The following is an 18,533-nucleotide window of genomic DNA, read 5'->3' as shown; positions in this document are numbered from 1 at the left end:
CAACTAACAGTTTTGTGGTTCTTCTTCTAGGATGTTATTCCTCACATGGCTAAAAAGTATGGTTTTAAGTACGAGTTAGTACAGTATAAGTGGCCCCGTTGGCTTTATCAACAGACAGAAAAACAAAGAATTATCTGGGGCTACAAAATTCTTTTTTTGGATGTTCTTTTCCCTTTGGCTGTGGATAAAATAATATTTGTTGATGCTGACCAGGTAAGAGAATATAATATTGTATAAAAATATGATAAAATAATTTGAGCTTACCTTGATCCAATTGCATACCTGTGGCCATTTTATCCAAATGTTGGTTTCTTAAGACTATTGCAGTTGTATGAACACAACATTCTGTTGAAGATTGTGAAATGAAAATTTCATGTCTTTAGTCACATAGAAAATAACAGTCTAATCACACTGAATTGCTCAAATTGACCCTGATGGCCAGGGAGAGAAAAAGCACCTGGAGAGGTATGTGCAATCTAAAGGTGCATTTAACCTAATGAGTCAGTCTCTTGGCTGATTGTAAGAGGGCTTTTCCATTCACTGCAGAGGAGGTCTGAGATCATGATGAAGATGAATCCTGCCTCTTGTTCTTGAATTTTTATGCAGTCTTTCAGGCACTGAAACAGGTTGCCCGGAGAGATGGTGGAGTCTCCATCTCTGGGGACACTCAAAACCTGCCTGGACATGTTTTTGAGTGACCTTCTTTAGGTGAACCTGCTTTGGCAGGTGATGATCCCTTTCAACTTTCAACCTCTACCATTCTGTATGCTGTATAATATACTGAAAGGTAACAAGTTGTCTCCAACAGATGAGATGAGACATTGAGGAATCTGTCAAATGGTTATTAAAAAACTCAGAACAAATATTACTTATTTTGTTCCTTTTCTGAAAATAGAAAATAGATTTAGTTTAGATGTAGCAATTCAGACTGGAACTTTCGGCAGTTTTACCTGGGTACAGTGGTGCTGCTTGTCTGTCCTAAGTACTGTTAAGGATTTCTTTGTACTCCAGAAAGCTAAAACTTTTCTACTTTTCATTTCTGGTAAATGAATTAGTGAGCTTTGATGGAAGAAGGATTCGTTAGTAAATAAAGGATATTTGCAAAATGTCCTTAAGCTAGTTTTAAAACCACATGACTACTAGATAGAAAGATTTTTAAATGATGCATTAATTTTGGAGTGCCAAAGTAACAAATGGGAAGCACTTTTTAGAGGGGAGATGTTCAGTAGATTTTGAAAGTTTTACTTTTGTATGAAAGAATTTAACATCAGGCAACCAGAAACGGCGGCCTATAAGTTAAAAATACTTTGCGTTCTTTATTTAGTTTGCTTATTAAATGTGTTCCACAGATGGCCGCAGAATAAACTCATACTTTATTTCCTTGAACAATAATTTGGTGTCGTTCCAGTTAAATACTTTAGTTATAATCCATTGCTGTTTTGTTTAGGTTTTTAATGAAAATTAAACTTTGGGAAGGTTGCTGCAATAACTTATCTTCAAGTGTACACCTTAGAAATGGTATTAAATTACAAGCTTAAATATATCTTTATGTAGATTGTGAGAAGTGACCTAAAAGAACTCAGAGATCTAGATCTGAATGGAGCTCCCTACGGCTACACACCTTTCTGTGACAGCCGCAAAGAAATGGATGGGTACCGCTTCTGGAAATCGGGTTACTGGGCCTCACATCTTGGGAAAAGGAAATACCATATTAGGTAAGGATAAACCCTTACATGTTTCTATGCAGTTTGTGAATTGGATTAAAAGCTGTGTCTTGGTATTGGTCACTGAGACATTCAAAAGCAATTGCCCTATAGTCATCCTCAGCAAGAGATGAATAAAGGAGGAATTCCGATGATATGTTGATTTCACTTTTTTGTTGTTGCTTCAGCTACTTATAAAAAAATCCTTTAGGACTGGAACAGTTGTTGCTTTCTTGCTACTTCTATTAATATTATGAAAAAGGCAAAATTCCACAAATGTTATTTTTTTTATTTTTAAATCTTTTAGTGCCTTATATGTTGTTGATCTTAAGAAGTTCAGAAAGATTGCAGCTGGAGATAGGCTTCGTGGACAGTACCAGGCTCTTAGTCAAGATCCAAACAGTCTGTCAAATCTAGATCAGGTATCCATGGCTTTCAGCAGTTTCAGGTTTATTTTTCTTTACCTTTCTCAATATGCATGGAATTATTTTGTATTTCACTGTATATGATATATAACTCTGAAATTTTGTCCTTTACTGTTATTCTAGCAGATTTTCAGGTGTGCATATGAGCACAGTTCAGAAAACTGAACAGTAAGTGATTACTTTAAAAAATTGTTTAATACAAAAAAGTCAGGTAAAACCAGCATAGAGGACTGCTGCATTTGTAACTGTTCTATGAATTTCTACTTTTCTAATAACTCTATATTCTGATAATGGTGGTTATATTCTTACTTAGCAAGAGGCTTTTCCTCTTTCTTCTCCTTTTCCATTAATGTAAATTATTTTTTTCTGTAAATGCTAATGCACTCTTGTGTTTTCTGTACATAGTCACCTTGGAGTGACTGTAGTCTTCGTTTATATAAGTCTCATCAGTTTTTAAAGCTAGGTGGGGTAAGTCAGTGTGCAAATCACAAGCATGTAAGTAGATTCCAGATATACTAAACATACTTACATGTATTATTTATGTCTGTCTTGGGTGAGCTCCAGAAGGCTTCAGAAGTGAGATGGTTCCTGCTTTTGTAGTTTTGTGATTTAGTATTTCCACAAGGAAAAGATTTTTACCTGCCTATAGCAGTAAGGGCATCCAACAGTAGCAAAGCCCACATCTTTCAGTGCCTGCATTCCACCCCCTTACTCTAGAAGCAAGTTTTTCTCTCTTATGTAAATACATTTCTGCCACTTGAGTTTTTTTTTTTCCTGAGATAAAATAAAAAACTGAAAATAGCAGTGGACAAAGAAAAGCAGGAATACAGCTATACTGCACACTTCAACTGGACTGGACACAGGAAGTTGGAGCAGTCTTAAGCTTTAATTGTTAAGAACAAAAGACTGATGAAACAAGAGTCGTCACATTTACCTCTCTTCTGAACAATGAAGTGAACTATTGGCCCTGTATCCCATCCTCCTGATGTGATTAGCGGAATGTTTTTCAGGGATAGTTTTACCATTTTCTTTCAGAAAAACCTTTTAAGATTCAGAAGCTGTCTACAAGGCTTCCACCATAATGCTGCTTTTCAGAAATATTAATTAGTTTTATCTAATGTTCTCAAAATATCAATAATGCATATCTTTCCATTTGAAGGTTCTTATATTTTCAATTACAGTGTTAATACATAAGATCATGTAGCTCTTAAAAGGTTGTTAGATCAAATTGGAAGCTGCTGTTAGATCAAATTGTCAGCTACCCCTCCTTGGGCACTTCAGTGCTGAAAGCAGATTTTAAGGCAGCTCAATCTTGGCAGAGTGGAATTGAAATGACTTTGGAATGGGAAATATTTCAAAGTAATATGTTCAGAGTAATCTGCTTTCTGACTGTATCAATAGGAGTCAACTTTCTGTCTTCATTGCTGCTACTTGCACCAAACAGAGCGTAATTTCTACAAATACAAACCACAGTGCAATATATTTTACAAGACTCCTGGAGAGCTTTTATCTACTGATAAGGATATGCATTATGATAAATTTATATATTTTTATTTTAACTGTCTGACTGGAGTGCTCACAGCCCTTCTGAAAGAAGCAGTTTCAGCTCTTTGCTAATGTTCCAGCACTGCTGTCCTCATGGGTGGTAGTTAAAGTTATACTAATATGAACTACAGACTAGAATTAGAGTGAGGGGGGAGAAATGACCTGTTAAATGCCAAGAATAGTAAGTATAGAAATCCTAGGTAGAAAAATTACAAGTTATAAAAACTAGACTTCCCGTACAGCATGTTTAATTGTTGTTTTTAAAGAGAGGCATGGAAGTGTCTGTATAAAGATGACAAAATGAATACTTGACAGGTTCTTATACTAATAGCAATTCAATAAAATGTAGAAAATTAACCATCTTGTTCTGAATTTACAGAATACAAATCAGTGGAAAGGAATGTTTGAGTAGAATCTTTTACTAAGGGGAAATGTTTTTGTATGTTTAAATTTAGGCTTTATTTTCTAGTAAGGATGCTGCTATAGAGGAGTCCCCCTTTAAAGTTTTGAGTGTCCTTGAAAAAAGAATTAGGGAAAGACGTGAACAATATGCAGAAATGGTAATAGGCTGAGGTACTCTGCTTGTAAATAGTTGCCTGATAACCAGTTACATTAAATTCAATGCTAATTTATGATTTTACAAAATTGATACAGGATCTTCCCAATAATATGATTCATCAAGTGGCTATTAAGTCACTCCCTCAGGAGTGGCTTTGGTGTGAAACCTGGTGTGATGATGAATCCAAGAAAAAGGCTAAAACAATAGATTTGGTGAGTCAATTTTAATTAGTTTTATGGATTAAAAACTGTGCTGTAATTTCTGTGGCTTTTGAGATATGCATGTGTGAAGTCATGGAGGCAGCCTTGCTGGAAAGCACTGCAACTCTGCTTTCCTTCCAATAAAGCAGCTTTTCTCCTTTCCTCTGAGATCTCTTCCATTTGCTATCTGTACCTGGACAAGATTGCACAGATTTTTCACACCTGTACATGTATTTTCCTTCTCTTTTTTCCGTATTCAGACAGAGTAGTGGAACTCTGAAGTATTGTTAACTGGCTGTGTGTACTGCTCTTGTACTCTGAACAGATTTCTCCAGAACCTGCTGTGTAGGGGATGTAATATTATCATGGTTTTCTCTGTCCATTTCACCACTACAAATTGGAGATGACACAGAGCTTAAAGTGTAATGGTGAGGAGATTATCCATATTTAGAAAGAAAATGTCTTTCTTTTGGGAAAGAAAATGCTGTTCTCTGACATCGTTGCCTCTATCCCATTTCTCCCCCCCCCCACCATTCTCATTTTTTGCAACCCACACATACTGTAAATGATACTTCAAATACATCATTCTGAACAAATGCAGTCAATTGGAATCTGGAGCAAATATTCAATATGCAGGTAGTTTTGTTTTCTTTGTGTCTTTAAAGTTGTTAAAGTAAGGATTTTTGTGCATAAAAGATGGGTGCTGAAAAATGATTGAAATTTACTATTTATCACTTTTTATTATGATTTCCATTGATGTTATTTTTTTTTGGAAGTAAATCAGTGATTTTTCTAGACAACACTAGAGGAAGCATCACAAACTTAATAAAAAAATATTAAATTCAATTTCAATATGCCTACAAATCTTAGTAGTCTTGTGCCAGCTGTCTCTGCTATCCGTGTCAGGAGTATGTGGGAAAATAGAAGCATTTAATATTAGTTATTTAAACAGGGTTTATTTAATTTTTAAATTTTTTAAAAATTGACATCAAGGTAACTGACCTTGCACATTGTCCTTCAATTAAACTGTAAGTGCTGACAAAATTATTTTAGGTAAGTCCCTTGGAAAGGTAGTGTGGGAGTTTGAGGCTTTAAGAACCACAAAGTTACAGACGTCTAGAGGGGCCAGAGTGTCCAGGAGGCAGACCAGAAGGTGCATTTCATACCCATAAGTTCCTGCATCCCTATAAATCTGGCTGCAAAATGAATTTTATTCCCTTTTGCCTCCCTCTCTCCTCCTGGGAAGGATGCCTAAGCTCTTACTCCTCTTGGCAAGGGAGTGAGGCCTGGTTGTTGTCCTTGGCAATGCTGCCAACTAGGCCTGGAGCTGCCTAGCTGGGTCTGGAGTTGCCTGTCTGAGTTTTGTGCTGCATCACAATGGTGTGGTATGGAGGACAGAGAGGCTTGGGGGTGGAACCGGACAAGAAAGCTTGGGTTTGTAGCCTGGTTTAAATGGAGGTTTGTGTGAAGCTTTGCCTCAATGAGCTTCTGTGTTAAGCCCAGACTATGGATTTTTGTGTATTTTATATGCTTCACTATACTTTGTACTGTTGAATATAGTTGTGAATAGCACTTCCATTTAAACTTTCCAATACTACTCAATCCTTTGTGCGAGCAATTTTCTTTTGCTGCTTTTGGAAGAGGTAAAGGAGCAATCTGTCCTGCTCTAAATGAAGAGAGGTGGTTTGTTTACATTTAGTATGTTTTGAACTTTCAGTGCAACAATCCCCAAACCAAAGAACCAAAATTAAAGGCTGCTGCACGGATAGTTCCTGAATGGGCTGATTATGACTCTGAAATACGAAATTTAATACATCAACTTGAAAAAGAGAAGAAAAACCTAACATCATTCTTTCAAAAAGGTAATTTGCATGCATATTCAGCTCTTAGCTTTTATGAAATTAATATTAATATAGCTGAAATTAAGATTGGGATCAGTAGGCACAAATAATCTGTGTAATTTTCCCTGCTCTGAGAGAAATTTGTGTGGGTTTTAAGAGTCGTGTGATGCTTCTTTAAATAAGAGTTGCACTAAAAGGATAAAAATTTTTGTTTCATGCCAGAATCTAAGAGAAAATATAGTTGTGTCTGATTGTTGGAGCTCAAACAAAACCAACTCTTCTATAGCACTTGAGCCACAAATATTAAAGAAAACTATCTTAGAGCTTATCAAAAGAACCTAAAGCTAATGTCTGTTACGTAGGAGGTAACTTGAGTCTCCATTCATTGGCTTCCATGTCTCTCATTCTGTGCTTACATATGCAGGGCCTTTTAATTCCAGACTAAGTTTAGAAAAATCTATTTGTAAATAAGAGTTGGGTCTCATTAACTTGGAGAAGAGGAGACTGAGAGGTGACCTTGTTAATATTTGTAAGTACATCAAGGGCAAGTGTCAGGAGGCTCTTCTCAGTGGTGTCCAGTGACAAGACAAGGGGCAATGGGTGCAAGCTGGAGCATAGGAGGTTCCATGTGAACGTAAGGAAAAACTTTTTCACTGTGAGGGTGACAGAGCCCTGGAAGAGGCTGCCCAGAGAAGTTGTGGAGTCTCCTTTGCAGAATTTCAAAAACCCACCTTGATGTGCTCCTGTGTGACCTACTCCTGTGTGATCCTGCTCTGTCAGGGGGGTTGGACTAGATGATCTGTTGAGGTGCCTTCCAACCCCTAACATCCTGTGATTCTGTATTTCAAATGGGGTTAGTTAAATAGCACAATGGAGAGAAAAAAACAAGACTCTTATAGGTCTTCCAACAAAACTTGACTTCTTGAAGTAATGTGAGACTGAAAAAAGAGTGATGTAAGCTCTCAAGGTTGAACAAAAACTTAGCAGATAAATATTGAAGTCTTGAGTCAGAGAACAAATTCACTTTCCGTTATAAAGAACTATTCATAGTTTTTGTTCTTTATAAAAGCATAGTCAGCTTTGAGTCTAAAAATGAAGTTGCTGAACAGACTGATGGGTTGTGAATAGAAAGTAAGGGGCTTTCCCTGCATTTTACAAAACAAGTTATCAAGTCTGTATTAAACTGTTTAAAAAAGTTTTACAATTCTTTTTCCTTTGATTTCCAGGCCTGAAGCATGATGAACTTTAGTACAGCCTGTAAACAGCAACGGTGACAGCTCAGCGGCCTTCTGCGAAAGACTGAAGGAGAATTACAAATGTTACATTGGCACTATTTGAAACATTCTTTAGCATGAAGTCAAATATTTTAGAACTTCAAGTGTTATTTAAAAGGTTTTAAATGAAATGCAAAACCAGAAGACAAATCTACAAGTACCTGATTTTTTTTTCTTAAAAACCAGTGTAAAGTAGCTTTTGTCATTTCCTTGTTTTTTTTTTTTTTTTTTTCCTTCACTGAATGACAGCTTGCCCAGAGGATTTTAGCATGTGAAGAACTGTGCAGTGCATTTCAGTGCACAGTGCACAGTGTCAGTCTGGGGGAGGACATGCACACATTAAATATATACATGAAAACTGGTTTGTGCATGTTACGTGCATTAAGCAAACATTTAAATACAAACAATTTCTTAGTTACATGTCCATAGTTTAGTCCCTGGAGAAATGCTGTGGTCACAAGAGGGGAAAAAAAAAGTAAAATCTCAGTGTAGCAAAGATAACAGAAAAAAATAACATATGTAATTTAGACCACACAAATTTAATTCAACTTGGAAGCAAGGAATGCCATTTTTCATTTATTATGTGGGACTGTTGGAGTCTTAATAATAAAAAAAACAAAAACAAAAAAAAAAAAAAAAACAAACCAAGATACTTATGCTCCCTTTGGTCACTTAAATAGTATGTCATAAAATTCCTTCAGGTTTTTTTGGGTAAGCTGATTTTCCAATCAGGATGCATGGCATCAGAAGGTCAGTGCCTGAAAGCTCTTTCCACTCAGTTTCTATTATCATGAATCTGTTTAAAGATGAAAATAAAATATGTGACTCATTTTGATCATCAGTGGGGTCTCTTCAAACTTTATAAACAAATATTTACAAAACTGTGGCATTACTGGGCTACTGACATTTTGATCCCACAAAAACTGCAGTGAAAAGTTCTTGCAATAGGAACTTGGAAACAGGGAATTTATTTCTTGAACTGCAGACTAGTGCCTTAAACGCAACCTCTGTTCTTTAGGCAAATAGTGACCAAAATTCCTTACCAAAAACAGCTTTATGCCATCTTTCAGTCTAAATGATAAAAGACGAAGTAATTTGCACTAAGTGGGTGAATTCATGATGACTTGCATAATATTTCCATACCAGCAAATAACTGAATAAATCATAAGACAAATGAAGCCTTTTTTGTATGTACAAGCATTTTCCTCAGGTGTTGGTTGTTTAAAAGCTCTCTATTATTACAATCCAGAGTTCAAAATCATGCTTTGCTAATATTTTCAAGTTTTGATAATATGAGACATGCAAATGTATTTATACCTTTTCTGTATTTCCTTCTTGTACTACCTTTATGCATTTTGAACAGTTTTAATGTTTCACACATGGACCTCAAAAGGTGCACTGTGGCCATTTGTTTTGTATGAAGCACCCAGCCAGGTACTTCCTGTGTAACCCAGTAGCAAGAGTCAACAAATCCTCCTGGCAGTTCTCTTGACATTCCACTGCCAGATCTGTTTTGTTACACTTCTTTTCCCACAAAATTTCTTAAGCATATTGGGCAGCAAGGTGAATATGTATGTTTGTTTGTATTGGAAAGAGAAGGCTTATGTGGGACCTTATTACCACATACCAGTACATAAAGGGAGGCTACCAGGATGATGGAGACTCCCTTTTTTTTCAAGGAGTCTCATGGCAAAGGCAAGGGGTAATGGGTACAAGTTACTCCTGGAGAGAGTCCAGAAGAAAATTTTTTCACAATGAGAACAGTTAGACATTGGAATGATCTCCGAAGGGAAGTAGTGGATTCCCCTATGTCGAACAGTTTTAAGACTCAGCTTGACAGGGTGCTGAGCCATCTGTTTCAGCTACACTATCACGGAAACATTCAGGTCTTTTCCAGACCCTCAGGATCACCAAGTCCAACCAATGACCCTACTCTACAAAGTTCACCCCTAAACCATACCCCCAGGCACCACATCCAAACAACCTTTAAGCACGTCCAGAGTTGGAGACTCAACCACCTCCCTGGGCAGTCCATTCCAAAGCCTGATCACTCTTTCTGTGCAAAATTTTTCCTAATGTCCAGTCTAAACCTACCTAGTTGTAGTTTGAGGCCATTCCCTCTTCTTTTATCACTAATTACCTGGGAGTATTTTATAATTACCTGGGAGTATTTATAATTACCTGGGAGTATATTACCGGGGAGAGACCAGCACCAGCCTCTCTACAAGGTCCTTTTAGGTAGTTGTAGACAGCAGGGAGGTTTCCCCTCAGCCTCCTCTTTTACAAACTAAACAGCCCCAGCTCTTTCAGTCACTCTTCATAAGATTTATTCTCCAGGCCATTCACCAGCTTCATTGCCCTCCTCTGTACTCGCATTAGAAGGGTTGGACCAGATGATCCTTGGGGTCCCTTCCAACCTGGAATTCTATGATTCTGGGAACATAGAACACTTCCTGTTGGTACTTCTATACTATATAGATGGCCTTACATTTGACTTAGCAGATGTATGTGCATCATTACTAAAAACTCAATCAAAACAAAGAAACAACTGATAGTCCACATTAGAGAAAAAAACCCCAACACATCATTCAACTACTGGATGCTTTTTTCTTTTTCTTCTTTCTTTATTTTTGTTTGATTGTTTTGTTTTGCTTTGCTTTTGGTAGAATTTGAGTTTGTTCTCTTTGTTTTAAGCTTGTATTTCCATGTTGGAGCTTTACTCTGCAGCGACATGTCATGATGATAAGCCTTGGAATTCCATGCTCCAAAAGTACTTTGGAAAACTATTTTTAAGCCAGAATTTACAGGTTCTGTAGGAGACCTTAGCTCTCTTTAATTATAATTATCTGTGTGGGAAATTTCTGTCATGCAGTATAAAATCTGGATAATTTATGCACTGATTTCTTGTTCATTTCATCTGTAGCATCCTGTTCTTTTAAAAATTGCATGACTTCTACAGGCTTTAAAAAAAGAAATAGCTCTTGAGATTACTTAAATGATTAGAATGATCATTTTTAGAGATGGAATTTGCTGGAGATATTTTGAAGATTTAAAAGGTTTCATGCCCTTTCCTTACAGTTTTATATATATATATTTGTAAAAGATGTTTTACAGCATTTCTTTTTCATGCATAATAATATGTTCAAGGAAAGTGTTGTTTTGTTTTTTTTTTTTGGAGATTTATATTTGATTGTAAAACAGGGGGATAGGGGGCTGTCCAGCAAATATTCACTACTTTTCAAAGATCTTTTTAAAGCAGCATCTTGAATCCTTAGCATATCGTGATATTTTTCATACCAAACCAATGGACTGTATATGTTGTACAAAATATTAAAAAGTGCTACTGGAGAAGGAAAATAAAAATCATTAATTTCTGTTTTTCTCTTTTATATTATATAATAACCATTAAATGCTTGGTTAATAGATTCCAAGGCAGAAAAATGGCAGCAAATCCTCAAGTGTCTTCAATCTGAAGAAAATGCTTGTGTTGGGAAGCAGCAGCAGTGTTCAAAGCTGACTGAGAAGCATTCTATAGGGCTTTCACAATCACCCTACCTCTGTGTTTAAGGTTCTCCTTAACCTAGGCCATGACTCCCCCTCCTCTTCTTCCCTGCCTCTCTTTATGAGGCAGCCTGGAGTTGAACTTCTGGTTCTCATCTTGGTAAGCAGTTAAGGAGTATTTATCATCACTTGGCTGTAATAGTGTGAGTGTTGCCACTTTGGTGTTCCCCCACCCTACTCCAGTTTAAAGTCTGCTTCAAAAAGCTGGCCAGCCTGCTGCCAAAGACTGCTTTTCCTCTTCTAGACAGGTGGATCCCATCTCTCTCTCCAGCAGGCTCTAGTCATTGAAGAATGTCCTCTTGTCATACAAACCAAAACCCATGGTACCAGCCAAGAAACAAAAAAGTAGATTTGCATTATACATCTGCTCCTGGTGGCACCCTTTCCTCTAACTGGGATAATGGAAGAAGTAGAAAAGAGTCCTTAGCAATGGGGAGTTCATACCCAAGGAAGGGCTTCTTCAGGGGGAGAGGAGACTCAAAGGTACTCGCTTTGCTTACGCTTTTGCACTGATTTGGTGAATATCATTCTTTTCGTCCACATCTTCTGCTGAGCCTCATTCAGGTGCACTCTCAAGATGCATGGAGGTGTAGATGGTTTTTAAAGAGCCTCTTGCTAAATACAGACTTATTTATATTCGTGGCTTAGAACCAGAACCAGTCAATGCTGTTCTCAGAGACTTTTTTTTTCCAAACCCAAAGACATGCATGAAAAACACATTAATATAGCTGTGTGATTAGTTAAGTGGTTACTGATCTTTTATTACCAAATAATGGTTTTCTTCCTTCTGAAGAAATAATGTTTTATACAGATTAATATATATATATATATATATATCTATATCTAAAATCACAGGCCTGAAGGTGCTTGATCTCTGTTGCTGAGGTGCTATATCTCTAAGGCCACTGTGCCATGAGGTCAGTTTTCCAGTGTGCAGAATGCCATTGAACACCATGGAGGTGGCAAGGAGCCAGATTTGCACCTTGTGAAGGGGTTGTGATAGACACTGATTGCATAAACTGCATCCTGGGCTTATGCTGGACTTCTCAGAAACAGACTGCCTTTGCTTGCAGAGCCTTTCCTCTCAGCACAGAGTGAAGATGAAAGGGAAGCAACCAAAACTTCAGAACTCAAGAGAGAAAGCACTCTCAGTGGGGTCCTTTTTTATTACCCCCCACACACCCTCCTGTTCCAAGAAGCCAGCTGTCAGAGATGGTCCCTTTCAGCTGACTTGTCATACTGATTTAAGTTCCACTTGTAGGTATTTAACAGACCAATGACAGAGAGGTTGTCCTCCTTTAGTGTATCGTATTCTCTCTGAAATGTGAATGTTCTGTCTGTACGTACCTACATCTGTCTGGTACTTGTGTCCATTATGACACCTTTTAGCACCAGTGTTTGTCAGGGGCTGTAGTTTTAGCTACTCAAATGCAGGAGGCAGGCTGCTGCTCTGTTAGGTGGTACCTCTCCTACGGATATGCTGTGTACTACCACTACCTTTAACATGAGCTGTCCCACAGCAAGCATCTGGCATTCGCTAAAGCACATTGAGGCTTGCTGCTACAACAGGGGGGAAATGTTTTGCCTATAGAAAAATTCTTCCTAAATGTGTAGGTGATGTAAGTGTCAAGGGTTGAGGACAGGACAAAGAGATACACCACTCCCTCCTGTTCTGAAAACTGCCAGAACTTGGAAGCATCTGCTCACCTGCAACTGTACCTGTCTCTCGGCATAGTATGTCCCTCCTCAGTTTGCTGGAGCCTAATGAAAAACCACCAACCACCCAGAAAACCCCACCCTGACCTCCTGCTGTAACTCCTTCCCCCACACTCTCATGTATCTTTCCTAGACCATAACTGCACCTTTTACTGTTGTGCTTTCCTGAGGTCAAGGTCAGAAGTGCTCCTATCTGCCCCCACTAAAGAATCTCAAATGAAACCTGGCCAATTAAAGAAGCCTCTGCTTCCAACCACACCCCCAAATAACAAAATAATGAACAGTTAACTGGCTGCAGAAGTTGTTGTTATCATTTCATCAGAAATTACTCAGACTATGTAGTCATTTTACATGTCCCACAGGCCCTCCACAACCCAGCTTTTCTCCCCAGAGCTGCTGGCTGGCTGCAAGTTCAAGCCTCAAGAAAGAGAATAGAGGGGATTCCTCCCCTCCTCTCATGCAGCAACTGGGGGGACAGAGGCTTTCCTGGGACATGCTGCTATCCAGGAAGTCAGGCTGTTATGTGACTTTGCCCCAGCCTCTTAGAACAGAGGCAGTCTGTGACAGTTTGTCAAAAGCTGCCCTCTGAGTTGAACACCTGTCAGTGCTGCTCCTGCTCACTGCTCTGTGCTACAGGGAGGGCAGCACCCATGGGCAGGAAGTAGCTGTGTCAGGCCTTGGGAGGAAAACCAAAGTTTGAAACCCAAATTGCTGCTTTGCTCTGTACCTTACTTGTTACAGCCTGACAACTTTTACATTAGCTGCCTAAGAAATGTTAATTTAGCCCCCAAGCCCGGGTCCTGGGAGCCTTTTACTACATCTCTGCACAGGTGGCTTCAAACCTGGAGAGCAGGATGAAGAAAGAATGGCAGACACATTCACTGCAGTGCTTTCTTGTCATCATAAATATCTTTATTGTGAAAAATACCATAAAAGAATTCCCACAGTTTTAGAAAAAACAGTACTTGCTTTTTAGATTTATGATTTTATATAAACACATTTTATAATTTGAAACACTTGATAAATCTCTGACCAGCTTATCCTTCTTAAAACATAAAGCTGCTACTTTGAGATTTGCTGAGGGGGAAGGCAGTGGGGGGAAGGAATAAAAAAAAGAAATTTCTCCCATTTATTTCTTTCATTATTTTATGGATAAAGTGTGTGTTACAGAGCAAAGAAACAATACCTTACAGTAAGGCACTTTTAAATACCACTAACCTGCTATGCTATACTGACTAGTCTCCAGCAAGGATCCTACAAGTCACAGCCCTAAATAGAAGAATAATAATTCATATTCCAAACATTGGTCTGAAAACTGAAATAGTAATAATCATCATTATTTTTAAACAAAAAAAAGTTTAAGCTGACATTTTCTGTGTATGCCATAACTTTGAGCTATTATAACTTGTTTTGAATCTGTTTTAATACTGATTTATTAATACATCAGTATTACAAATGTAATGAGTAAAACATGGTGTGTGTCCCCTCACCCCCTTCATTTAAAACCAAGCTGGAACCTAGAGTTTATTAGAACTGAAAGAGAACTCAACAGTTTGCATCTACAGACAGGTTGCAGCGACTGCAAGGATGCTTCATGCATACCTCAGGGCTTACAAACTACCAAGACATTTACTTCAGTGTTCAGTTACTGAACATAATTGCACTCCAGCCACCCACTAATAAATAAAGAGGCGAATGCAGCTTCCTCTGGCATCGCCTGCACTGCTAACACTCCACCTGTTACCGGTGCTTCATTTTCTACAGCTGCGTCAGGAAGCCCATCACCATATGGGGTGACCCTTGGAAGGTCCCTGCTTGTTTTTCAATACAACCTTGTCACCCTGCAGTTGCAGAAGTACCTTAGAGTCACACACCAGCATCTCTGCTGGAGTGGTACTGCTTCTCACAGCACCCCGCTGCACAGTGTCAGAAGGCCTTGCTCTCCATTGTCATTTCTTGGTTTCAAGATGCTGCCTTGCACAAAAGCAATCTATGAACAGCAGTCACACATTAACCATCTTCCTCCTACTGACAACATCCGAGCCTTGTCTGGTTTTTCAGTATGTAATTTTCCCTTTCCCATTCATTCTCCAAATAACACTGCCCTATTTGTTCCTGACTGCTTCCAGTGTACAGTTCCTCCATGGCCTTGGAAGAACAAAGCCACGCTGCTCTAACATCAGTGCCTTGTGTCAATAATTTGCTTATGAGGGACCATCTTATTCCTTCCCTAAATGAAAACAAATTAAAAAAACCAGGAAATAATTTTCTCAGCTGTAGCTTTTAAAACAATGGGAGGAGAACAAACCCGCTGAACACAGGCAGTCCTTTAACAGAAGATGGATCACCTCTACTCCTCCCCTGGCACAGAGCTGGCTGTGGGTGTTTTACAGTGGCTTCCTGAAGCCAAACAAGGCTCCTGTACATGCAGCATGTGACACATTGCTTGCACTGGTTATTCAGTAGTCACAGAAACATAGAATGGTTTGGGTTGGAAGAGACTTCTAAAGGTCATCTAGTCCAACCTCCATGCAGTGAGCAGGGACATCCTCCATTGGAATAGCCACTCCTGCGGTGAGGAAGGTGACACAGCCATAGCCTGTACAGAGCGGTGGCTCTCACACACACGCCACCAGTAAGCCTCACAGCAGAGGCCACGCAGCCTGGGCTGGGTCTAACTCACCCCTCAGGGAAAGAGTGCTGATGACAGCTACAGAGGCACCTGTATGTGACCACAACCTCACACATCTTTTGCTTACTGTGAGCAAGAAGCATGCACACAGGGGGCTGTCTGCATTGGCCCACACCAGGGGGTGACAGGACATTTGCTGTGCAGCAGCCCTATGAGAACCATGCCAACCAGCCTAGAACGTTGTGAACAGCATTCTAAGCATCTTCTAGAGTCTAAACAAAAAGCTTTCAGACAGGTCAAAAGCAGAAGTCAAAATTCTAGAAACTCATTCAACTCAGAAAACATCCAACACTGGAGTTTAACAGGCTGCTGAGGTGGTTTTGTACCATGAACTGTTAGAAACTACCACATACAGTCTTCAGATCAAAGACAAATTTCTGCTGAACAAACACTGACCTTTGAATTGCTGTTGGAAAACATTTTACAAAGCCACATGACCTCAACAATTATGTTTGTAAAGTACTTGAGGCAGGAAACAAGGGGAATCCTTCACTAGCAACTCCAATCACAGTAATAAAACCCCCACTTCCAGACTGAAGCCCTGATATGCTGATTTCATTTATGAGAGACTGCTGGTACTTTCAAACGTTGTGAGTTGAAGTGACAGAAGATTCCTCTCAGCTGATTGTTTTCGAGTTAAAATCCAATCAAGAAAACATCAATGCACTGAATTCTTCCATTCTAAGAGAATGGCTGCTGATGAAAGTCATCAGTAATACATTCTGTGGCAGAAGAAGATTATTCCATAGCAGCTACAGACCTGGCAACACCTCACATTGCATTCACATACTCCCATCAATACACAAAACCAATTTTAGCTACATGCAGATAGAAAAAAAATAAACCAGACTGGTGGCTAATGGAAAGTCAGTCCCCTGTATGCACACAGGCCTTTGTTTCTGCAGTACTGTGGCTGTTACACAAAACAAAATTACTTGAACCAATTTCACATAATACTAACTCACTGCTGCACCACCCAGCACAAGCAAAGGAGCTGCATTGCAGGGTAGGAGTTAATTCCCATAGCCACAGTACGCTCACCTCACAACCTCTACTAGGTCCAAGTGTTTGGACAGAAAAGTAACAAATTGCTGCATAGTCAGGGAAATGTGACATCAAACTTGTTGCTCAAATCTCAAGCAGATTACTTTGTTGTTCAAGTGCAAACTACTCAAAAATGACACCTAATCATCCCAAGCCACAATCAGAAAGTATTTTGAAAAAGAGATCTACTTTTAAATTTCTTAATTGAGAATTGCTGCCAAGGAAACCACCGCAATCGGCTGCAGGTTAATGAACGAAGCAAGCAGGAGTTTTCAAGTACAGCCAGACAGAAGCCATCTCCTGTCAGAGCGATCCTTTAGACTCACTCAGCATGCAGCCTCCCCACCCCACCTGTGGCACTGCCAACACCAATGCAGCAGGTGGCCACCAGCACTTCCTTGTGAGAACACTGAGAAAGGGCTCGCTTCGCCAAGCACTGCGACTAACGCTTTGCTAACGTAGAGACTGCTGGAACTACGCTTGCCCTGTTCATTGGGCCCCGATTCAGAAAAAAATATTTACATGCATTTTTACCTTTAAGCATATACTTGAGTCTTAAATTTATGTTTAAGTGTTGTCCTAAGTAGCCTCTTACTGTTTTTTCCATCAGTAGGAATAAAAACATCCTGCATATATCCACAACAAATACACCAACAGTAGCAAACCCCCCAGCCAGCGTGAGCTTATCAAGCTCACCACAACGCAAACCCTCTGAATGCCAGAAGAGAGAAGGAGCTTTTTTCCACTGCAGTAAGACTCTGGATTAAGGACAACATTAGAAATTAAGATTTTGGGTCTTGAACTGAGAGACTTTTTATTTTTCAACGAATTAAGTAAAAAACAGCAGCAGCCCCCAGAAACAGTCTTGGCTCTAACTGAAGTGAAACTTGAATGTAAATGGTCCTCCTCCAGAGCCAAAGGGGTTGAATCCTTGCCATGTGTTCCAGTTCCGGTGGAAAGGGTTTCCCCCACCCTGCTGACTCTCCGCATCCAGTGGGTCCTCTCCTGCATCAAACTTCCGTCTCATTTCTGGAGGAAACAAAACCAAGGTGAAATCATGGCACAACAGTTAGAGCAGTAACACCAGTATCTTTGATGACCAACAACCAATTCAGAACCCTCCCAGGCCAGAGAATTATAAACATCACTTGTGTTGGTACCATCTGTAGAACTAAATGACTGAGTTTTCAAAGCTGTCCCAGGGACAGCCTGAGAAGAGACTTTCTGAAAACACTGAACAAATAACTTTAGATGGGACCTTTCAAGGTTATCTAGTCAAACCCTCCCTGCAGTAAGCAGGGATGCCCCCAACGAGATCTTTAACTCATTTTGCCCTGCTGAATTTATTGAATCTATTCTCTCATAGCTGCACTCACTCAGGATGGTCTGAGGACAGACCATGCTGTAAGCTGGCCAATTCTTTACTGTTAATAAATTCCAATTATTGATCATTCAGCAACAGCACAGAAGTCAGCATGCAGAGACTGAAATGTTTTCAATCTTCACCACACCCCATTCAAGCAGACAGCTGTCTGGGGGCAGCAGTTCAGAGGCAGAAAGAATGTTCATGGTGGTTTTGTCCAGTGAAGACAAAAGTGAAAGCCTTCCCCAAGACCCACAGACAAGTCACAGGCTATATAATTACTGTCTCATTTACATCTTCATATAACTTTCAAGCAGCCTACAAGTCCCACAGGGTTTTTGATTGCACAGCACTTTTTTGGGACATCCATTTTATCAAGGCAGAGAAGGGAAGCAAAGGAGTTAGGGAGGAAATCACAAGACTGGCTCGAGAAGGAATGTGGAAGATGGCCTCAGAGCATACTGCAATAGAACTTTAGGCAGAAGGAGACACCCACATGCTTAAAGCATCTCTAGAGTTCATCAGTCCTGGGAACCTCTGAAAGATATTCCAGAAAGAGACCTTTGGAATAATCAATTTTTGTTTGACTTTAAAACAGAAGTCACTGAAA

The 18,533-nt window shown here is 39.3% G+C and overlaps 2 protein-coding genes across 2 annotated transcripts in view; one reads left to right on the top strand and one right to left on the bottom strand.

Annotated features, from left to right (window-relative positions):
• Nucleotides 1–7,529, top strand: part of UGGT2 (UDP-glucose glycoprotein glucosyltransferase 2) — an 89,487-nt gene extending 81,958 nt beyond the window's left edge. The window contains exons 32-37 of the mRNA XM_054400353.1: nucleotides 31–213; nucleotides 1,555–1,715; nucleotides 2,011–2,125; nucleotides 4,328–4,444; nucleotides 6,150–6,294; nucleotides 7,500–7,529. Coding sequence (XP_054256328.1) covers nucleotides 31–213; nucleotides 1,555–1,715; nucleotides 2,011–2,125; nucleotides 4,328–4,444; nucleotides 6,150–6,294; nucleotides 7,500–7,522 — 744 coding nt within the window. The 3' untranslated portion in view covers nucleotides 7,523–7,529. The remainder of the gene's footprint in view (nucleotides 1–30; nucleotides 214–1,554; nucleotides 1,716–2,010; nucleotides 2,126–4,327; nucleotides 4,445–6,149; nucleotides 6,295–7,499) is intronic.
• Nucleotides 7,530–17,362: 9,833 nt separating this feature from the next.
• DNAJC3 (DnaJ heat shock protein family (Hsp40) member C3) overlaps nucleotides 17,363–18,533 on the bottom strand; it is a 33,946-nt gene continuing 32,775 nt past the window's right edge. The window contains exon 12 of the mRNA XM_054383068.1: nucleotides 17,363–17,589. Coding sequence (XP_054239043.1) covers nucleotides 17,432–17,589 — 158 coding nt within the window. The 3' untranslated portion in view covers nucleotides 17,363–17,431. The remainder of the gene's footprint in view (nucleotides 17,590–18,533) is intronic.

Source organism: Indicator indicator, chromosome 1 (assembly GCF_027791375.1).
Source record: "Indicator indicator isolate 239-I01 chromosome 1, UM_Iind_1.1, whole genome shotgun sequence".
Lineage (NCBI taxonomy): Eukaryota > Metazoa > Chordata > Aves > Piciformes > Indicatoridae > Indicator > Indicator indicator.
The sequence above is the reverse complement of the archived record's forward strand: the minus strand, read 5'-3'. Positions and strand labels throughout refer to the sequence as shown.